This window comes from Priapulus caudatus, unplaced genomic scaffold (genome assembly GCF_000485595.1).
Source record: "Priapulus caudatus unplaced genomic scaffold, Priapulus_caudatus-5.0.1 Scaffold1390, whole genome shotgun sequence".
Classification (NCBI taxonomy): Eukaryota; Metazoa; Priapulida; class Priapulimorpha; order Priapulimorphida; family Priapulidae; genus Priapulus; species Priapulus caudatus.
In genome coordinates this window covers 13,333-22,609 of record NW_014578451.1, presented here as the reverse complement: position 1 = coordinate 22,609, position 9,277 = coordinate 13,333, and the positions used below count along the sequence as shown (strand labels likewise).

The 9,277-nt window shown below is 47.7% G+C and overlaps 1 protein-coding gene across 1 annotated transcript in view; it reads left to right on the top strand.

Annotated features, from left to right (window-relative positions):
- Positions 1-9,179, top strand: part of LOC106816470 (peroxidase skpo-1-like) — a gene marked incomplete at its 3' end in the record, with an annotated part of 15,774 nt that extends 6,595 nt beyond the window's left edge. The window contains 2 exon segments of the mRNA XM_014821090.1: positions 8,320-8,415; positions 9,010-9,179. Of these exon segments, the coding sequence (XP_014676576.1) occupies positions 8,320-8,415; positions 9,010-9,179 (266 nt within the window).
- Between the last annotated feature and the right edge of the window lie 98 nt (positions 9,180-9,277).

The window sequence follows — 9,277 nt, the reverse complement described above, 5'->3', positions numbered from 1 at the left end:
TCTCTTCGCATCTCCTCTCATCTCTCGTTTCTTTCCTCTCTTTCTCTCTCGCTCTTCTCTCTCGTCCGTCTCGCTCGCTCACACGCACACAGCACGGGGCGCGGCACGCGCACTATGCAACACGCGCACGCACGACGCACGCTACACGCGCAGCAACACATACGCACGACGCACAGACGCACACGCACCTAAGCACGCGCAGGTGGAAACGCGCTGCCGCACGAACCACACACACACACACCACAGCACAGCGGCACAACACCACACACACTGTCACAGCAATGCGCGCGGCGCAGCACACACAACAACGCACGACACACGAGAGAAGAGGGTAATCCCTTTATATAAGATTAGAATATCAAGATATAGACCATACGCGTACCACCTCACACCACCACCACAACCAGAGACTTACGACAACTACCGAATCACCACCTAACCACCGCCAGCGCCACCGCCCCGCCACCACCACCAATACCACACCGACCACCACCAACTACCACACTATCACCACACACACTACTACCCACCATCATTCCACCACCAGACCAGGCCACCATCAATCTACACTCTCACACATTCACGTAGACACCAACACCCATCACCACCACCACCACCCAACCACCATCACACCACACCCCTACCGCCGCCGCCGCCACCACCACCACCACCACACAACCACCCCACACCAGCCAGACCACACCATCACCACCACACCACCCACCCACCAAAACACCGACCACCAACAACCAAACAACAACGAACAACAACAACAAACACCACTGATTGTTGCCTGTGTTTCGTTACCAGAGCAATCTGCCCAGTTCTGCTGTATGTTGAGCAACTGCTACAACCTGCTGGTCAACCTACCCGCCTGCCGACCGTGCGCGCGGACGACGCCTGCGTCATCGCAAATGCGCCTACGTCCGTGCGCGGCCTTCATCAAAACCGGCTTTTACGACGGAGCTTTCGACGTAAACCAAGTGACAACGATGGTGAAAGTATCATCAATTCCGAACGCGGCAGGGCCGTTGTGGAACGCTGTCGTGGCCATCCTCTCCGCGCTGTCAAGCGTGTCGTCGCGCGACGTGCGCAAGTAGATAAAGGCGTGCTCAAGGGCGTGGTTCAAGGGCGTGCCCCGAAGGGGCGTGGCCCAAGTGCGTGCTCAAGGGCAGTGTTCAAGGGCGTGCTCAAGGGCGTTGGCTCAAGGGCGTGGCGGTCAGTGAAAACTTGCGGTGTGTGGACCTTTTCAGCACTGTAAGGTTCGCTGCGAATCCGTCGCCCACTGCAAAGCGCCACGAAAGCCCGCAGAAAAGCTCCTCGTTCGACGGCCATTCGAAATTTCAAAATTTTCTAATTTCAATGACAGTTTTGGTAATTTCGTAGCAGGGTTGTATTGTCGTATTTTTACCAAAAGGAATATTGCCGTGGTAATATGCTTAATGCCTTTGGCCTGCTGTGTTGAGGGGGTATTAGCATTGTAACACGCGTTTTCTAGTTTTACATATTGTTAACACGTTTTTTTTTATTGAGTAACTTGAATAGTTGTATGAATAGTAAGTGGTCCTTTAGTGACCAATCAGTATTTCGTAGATTCGGTTGTTACGGTGTTTGTTAGATAACGTTTATGTGCTGGTATAAATCGATGGTTTCTGTTATAAGCATTGACGTTCCATATGGCGCACATGGCGCAGTTTAACGGTTGGCAGCGAAGCAGATGCGTGTATATTGTCGATAGCAAGCAAAACGCACGCACGCACGGCATTCACGGTGTACGTACACACGCACGCACCAGCGTACCCACGCTTCACGTTTTAAGCGTGCACACGCAACGCACACACTCATGCACGCACGGTACGTGCACGAGACTCACGACACGTATTCACGCGATGCACGCACGTGTACTGTGCACACCCACGCACGCAAACGCAGGTATTACGAGTGCACATCATGCACGCACGCACACGACGTGGTACTGCACACGCCAACTGCACAGACGCACGAACGTGTACCTGCACACGTTGCGCAACACACGCAACGCACGCCACGCACTAGCACGTGTACGTACACACGTGTAACGCCGCACGCACGCACGTGTACGTAACGCACACACTCCATCATGCGACGTGTTACGTGCAGCACGCACGCACGCACGCCATGCACGCACCGATGTACCTGCACGACGCACGCAGCAGCATGCAACGCACGTGTATCGTGCACGAACAGCACGCACGTGAACGTACCACACGCACGCACGCACGCAAGCACGCACGTGTACGTGCACAACGCAACGGCACACACTCATGCACGCACGTGTACGTGCACCACGCACGCATTACACGCATGCACGCAACGTGTACGTGCGACACGCGACGCGACGCACGCGACGTCTACCGTGCACATGCCACACACGCGCACGACACGACGCACGCAGACGCACACACGCACGCACGTGTAACGTGCACACGCACGCACACATCTCCATGCAATGCACGTGGTAACGTGCACACGCACCGGCACGACGCACTGCACGCACGTGTAGCGTGCAACAACGCCCAGCACGCCACGTGTTACGTGCACACGCAACGCAACGCACGGTGTAACGTGCACACCACGCACGCAAGCACGTCTGACGTGCACATTGCACACAACGCGCAGACGCCCCGAGCTCGACAGTTGTTGTACGGTGGCAACACGCACACATGCACGCACGTTGTACGCACACACGCACGCACGAGCAACGCACGTATAAGTGCACACGCCACACACCGCACCGCCATCGCACGCACAGCACGCGGCACGCATGCACGTCACTTTACGTGCGCACACGGTGTCGTGCACGACGCCACGCACGAACACGCGACGCTGCACGGCACCGTGTACGTGCACAGGCACTTTATTTTCTTGTCGTCAAATATCCATCTTGTGGTTTGTCACTAAATGCAGATATCATCTTGGGTTTTGTCAACACGTCAGATTATCATTTAGTAAAATTGTCACTAATGCATATATTAATATTCATCTGGTGCTTCGTCAACCAAAAAACGTTCCATCAATCTGACGCTGTCAAATCAAGACACGTCATCTGTGTTGTTCACTAATGCAGATATCGTATGGGCTCGCAACTAATGCAGATGAAAACATCGATTGTGTCACAAGACATTCTTTCTGGCGCTGTGCACTAGTAATATGAATGCATGTGTCAATCTGGTGTGTTTTAAATTATTATCAAGATATGTCCATTTGGGTGTTTTGTGTCACCAATACAGATATACAGTTGACTAAACGAGGTTGTCAGTTGCACCATGTATTCGCGGCATGATTATGAGTGCAGAAGTGTATCAAGAGCGAAGCCGTGGCGAATGAACGAGTAAACAGGTAAGTTCAAATCGGTAAATACGAGGTAATACGAGGTAACTCATGAATCTAATATTAATTATTTTTTTGTCCACGGCACATCGTATTCCAATAATAATTATCATAATTAGTGGTGGAGAGGCGGGTCCGCGAATCTAGCGCCATCTTTATATATACTCCCATTAGATATACTGGATAATGGCATATCCTCCAATGTTTTTTAAAAATAATCATTGTCGTATTATATCTTACAAACTTCCCAAATCTGTAAAAAATGAGCTCATTGTATTGATTTTAACAATGAATCGTGAATGGTATTTATGTAATTGTTTTTTAGTTTAGGAGTTCCTTTATTTTTTACGCAAGTGCTTCCGTATTAATCAAGGGCGTAGCTTTGAGAATCCTAGTAGCCGAAGGAAAACATTTCGTGGACGGTCCGCTAAGTAAATCCGCGTATCAATACTCTTTTTTACGATTCAAAGAATAAACAAGCCATGCGGGGTAACATGTTCCAAATTTTTTATAAGAAGCGATCCGAACTGTTTCTATTTATTTCATTCTTGACTTCGTAATGCGTTTAGCCAGCAGATTGGTACAATTATTGGTCCCGCGTTCGCCGACCTTTACTTCATCCGTTGCTTGCAACGCCTCCCCCTCTTCCGTCCTCTCTCTTCGTTTCTCGGCCTTCACCTCCTCTAACTCTTCTTCCTCCGTCCTCCTTTACTCAACTCCGCTTTTCTGCCCCCTCATACTCTTCTCATTCCTTCCACCTCCCTCCCCTTTAAATCTTCCTCCTCCCTCCTCCTTCATCCTTTCCACCTCTCTCCTCCTTTCATCCTTCCAAACCTCCTCTTTCCTTCATCCTTTCTAACCTCCCTCCTCCTTCCATCCTTCCACCTCCCTCCTCCTTCATCCTTCTACCCTCGCCCTTCCTCGTTCATCCTTCCACCTCCGTTCATTTCTTTTTTTATCCTTCCACCTCCGCTCTCTAACTGCTTCCCATGCCTTTCCACCTCTCTCCTCCCTTCAAATCCTTCTACCCCCTCACTCCTCATCCTTCCACCTCCCTCCTCCTTCATCTTTCTATCTCCCTCCTGCCTTCCATCCTTCCACCCTTCCTGCCTTCTCATCCTTTCACCTTCCTCCTCCTTTCACTCTTCTACCTCCCTCCGCTTCAATCCTTTCTCCTCCCTCCTCCTTCATCCTTCACCTCTCTCCACCTTCCATCTTTCCCTCCCCCTCCTCCTTCATCCTTTCCACCTCCCGTCCTCCTTCATCCTTCCCACCCTCCTCCTCACTTTCCATCCTTCCACTCCCTCCACCTTCATCTTTCCCTCCTCACTCCTCTTCATCTTTCCACTCCCTCCTCCTTTATCCTGTCCATCCTCCCTCTTCCTTCATCCTTCCACCTCCCTCGTTTCCTTTTATCCTTCTACCTTCCCTCCCTCCCTTCATTTTTTCACTCCCTCCTCCTCCATGCCTTTCCCCTCCTCCGCCTTTCATCCCTTCCTCTTCCCCCTCTTTCAGGCCTTCACTCCTCCAACCCTTCCATCTTTTCTCACTCCTCTTCGCTTCATCCTTCCCCACCTCCCCCTACGACCTTATCTTTCCTCCTCCCTTCCTCCTTTATCCTTCCCACCTCCCTTTTCACCTTATCCTTCCTACCTCCCCTCCTTCTTCTCTTCCACCTCCCTTCCTCATTTCTTCTCTCCTTGCTTCATAAGATTCCCTCCGCCACTACAACTAGCTCTCTACCTGTCTCACTCCGTCATTCTTTTTCTCCCGTCCGCGTTTTGCCCTCAAAAGGCTCAACATCCCTAATTTCTCTCCTAAGCTGGCTAACCAAACCAAACCCACGCAAACCACACATCCTGGCTCGCTCACAAACCTCCCAAAACACCATTCCGGCAAAAACAAGTGCACAGCTTATGATGTCATGTCCGCTGCACGCTTCGTGCATGGCGACGAATAGTAAACAAATACAAGCTGTTCGACCGAGCAGTAAAGAAAATACAAACAGTCTGAACGAAAGCAGTTTGGCCTACACAAAACACACTCTTTTTCCGGGCGCCGCGACCTGAGATCGACAAGCGCGCCCCCCTCGCGGCAGCCGACCCGCAACCGGGTTATTTTAATTAAGGTTGGCGGTTTTAGACTCGTTAAATTTAAAGCTTACATGGCAGGAGGAAATGTCGCGCTGCGGCCTGACACGGTTCAGACCCGGTGTTCTGTTCTTATTATCAGCTACCGAACCGCGCAAACACTCCCCCCGCCTTTCTCAGCACGAAAACCTCTTCCCCTCCCCTCTTTCCTTATCTACTAAACATTGTCGCACTTCTGTCTCTTTTCAATCCCATCATTTTTCTCCATACTCCCAAATTCTTCATGCTTTATTTCCCAAATACTCCCAGAAACCATTTCTCTAATCCCAATTTTCCGCCATTTCCCCCGCCTCGTACTCACAAGAGTAACTCGGGCTACTGACTGCATGCCCATCGCTTTTCCCGCTGGCTTATGGTATTGTCAATATCCAATAATCTCCATTAATGGACCTCTTGATATTATTTTATGCCCTACTTAACATGACGGACCCCTCCGTTTTGAATTGAAAGGGTTACAATTCACCTTCTGCCCGACTACATCGCCCGATCACGTGTTAAATGGCCCACGCTTATCTGGCGCGAGTGGCCCGTTATCGGAAGATGAATTCCCGTCTGGGGTCGCCAATAACCGCCCTCTACGTATCTCTCTAGGCCTGCAACAGGCGCAGCGTAGGCGTGGCGACTGATAAACGGAGTGGCGCTCTGATCACTCTTTCTACTCATTCCGTGTGTGTCCTGTCCGTGTGTGGTATGTTGCCGTCGCCGTCCGTGGTCTCTCGTATTCGCCCAGAGTCCTGCCTCTCACCGACGCAAGCGACATATACAAATATTACCACACATAAACACAACGCCGTACACAATACGCGCCGGAGCGCACTGCACCACTATATCTAGATATATACACGGAAAGAGGAATAATATAATATTATTATTTTAGAGAGAGAGAGAGAGAAGAGAGAGAGAGAGAGAAAGAGAGAGTGAGAGGAGAAAGAAAAACGCTTTACTCAAAGAAATCGAAGAAAGAAAAAGAGAAAGAGAGAGAAGAGACACCACGAAGAGAGGACAAATGGCGACGATAGAAAGTCGAAAGTGATCGCGAAGGCAGTGGTGTGAAAACGCGAGGCGCACACAAGAAAGAGCAGGCGAGAAAATAGAGAAGAGAGAAGAAAGAGAGGGACATCCCCACTGATAAGCCGTGTGTGCCCGCTCCACAGTAAATCCTTCTAAACAGCTTAAACAGGTAAGCCCATCTAAACTAAATTACTTCGACTGTGTCTCTAACTCTAAGTAATTACACTGAACTCTCACGGAAGCCTTAGTACTTCCATATAACCTCACGCCATAGTATAGACTATCTAGTAGTAATTAACAACGCAAAGTTTAATGCGTAACATTAGTAAGAGTTTATAACTATTGAGCTAAAGGTTTTTTACTACGTAAGCAACTACAGATTATCTATATAAGATAGAATGTAGTCCCTATACATTTAAACTAGTTTAACTGACGCTGACAAGTGTGGAACTATGAAATGGCGGCGAGGAAAGTCGCAAGGCTCTTTTCCAACGGTGGGTAGCACACACAAACACACCACTACCAGAGTACTCTGGCAATTTCAATGACTAATTACTCTGACTAACACTAAATTACTATATTAACCGTCTAACTAATATCTTGTCTAACTGTGCCGTAAATAGTTGCTGGCAACTCGTTAATAAGGGTCTTCTTCGCTGACTTCTATTTTAAGCATGAGATGGTTCCTGGTGATATATATTCATATATATTATATATATATATATATATATATATATTATATAGGGCCCTATATATATATTATACAGAAATATATATATATCAGTGGGATCATATATACCTGTTGTTTAAATAGTAATTTCAAAAACTTCAAACAGACGCAACTCAAGTACTTTCATCTCTCATATAAGTGTAGAAATTACCGTTCATTTATGCGTTTTATATTTACGGACACGGAATTTTATTATCAATCTAATTTTTACGCGCCTTATAGCAGGAACACTGGCAACGTTTTTGTAAGCATGGATATTTGGCCATTTCCTTGGGGTGTGGTAATTAATATTATATATATATATATATATATATATTATATATTATATAATAATTATATATATATTATAGCCTTACTGCCACTAGTCACATCCACAGGACATTGATTAGTTTCGCACTGTGAGGCGTTAACGCGCCTTTTATTCTCACAACGCTTTGCGTTTTAACATACACACAGTGAATGGTATAAATTATACGCATAGAAAAAACTGTACTTGGGCGCTCCTGGCTGTTGTTACCTACAATGTTGCTTTTCTCCATTCCCCCACGTAGTGCAAAGACTACGAGTAAGAGAGCGTTGTAGTAATAGTAAGTTTATTTCGCACACTTCCAATAATGGTCTGGTCATGTTACATTACAAATAGTATAAAGTGGTGGAAGCGACCCAGCGACGGGCGTTTTGCTCTGGTTGACAGGTACACACACCCGCGCGCCACACACACACAACCACACACAGCCTCGTCCTCTCTTCCTCTCTCTCACACAACCACACCCACACACACATATATACGCGCGCACACATATACACATACACACACGCGCGCACACACACGCACGCACACGTCCGCAAATGTGTATTTGATCGTGTCAAATCATCGATCATATTATTTATTATATACGTTATCTGTTTATTTATATGAATTAATGCGTTAATCGTCATGTGATAAGATCAGGAGTAAATAATCAAAAGTTTGTGATTATTTACTCCTGATCAGATGTTATATTAGAATAGAATATAACAAGCTGAACATCTACATCGGCTTTTCCTCCTGCCTTATAGGGAGTTTTGTGGTCTGAAAAAGGCGACGTCTTTCTCTGACCTTGAGGGAGAGATAGACGACGAGAACACTCGAAACAAACTCGCCTCCGTCTACGAGTAAGTATAATAGTTATATATATATATATCAAAATTGAATTAGGTGTTCATTTTGCAAAAACTTTCGAGGGCACATCTCTCTTCGTCTGGCTTCCCAGAAGTAAAAACTGCTGTGTACAACGTTCTATTGTTGTGTATCCTGACAAAGAGACTTAGTCCTGGAGAGCTTGCAAAATAAAAAATTGACGTCATTCTATTGTTATATTTATATATTTTCATCAATGTCGGCATGGGTGTTCGTATGTTTTTAATTCTCTCTCTATATAAATATAAGTATATATAAACACACGCATTATATATATATAGCTGTAACTATGGCAACGGCAGCCGTGCATGGTGACGTACGTAGCTTCTTGCAGTATTGAAACCTCGAGTAACCGCGTCGATTTCTTTCCTCTCTCTCTCTTTGCTGACGCACGTACGCACACACACTGACACGTTAATTGTTGTAAAACTGTGTTCCCAAAATGTCAGCGTGTGACCATGCGCGACCGTTGCCCCCCCCCCTCTTACGGCTTTGTGTTCACTCCTGACCTGACCTTGCGGTCGGGTGCTCGCTCGCTGTATTCTGACCTCGGGTGAACTATGACGCAGCCACGTCGACGATATAGATCTGTTCACGGGAGGATTGAGCGAGCGGCCGCTGCCTGGCGCTCTCATCGGGCCGACGTTCGGCTGCATCATCGGCGAACAGTTCCGTAGACTGCGGCAGTGCGACCGCTACTGGTACGAGACGTCCAACCTGATCGCACGCTTCACGCTAGGTAAGTCTGTTTCCTCTACACACCTGTGCAGGTTGCGTATGACATGGTTTTACGACAGGTAAGTCTGTCTCCGCTACACACCTGTACAGGTTGCGTAT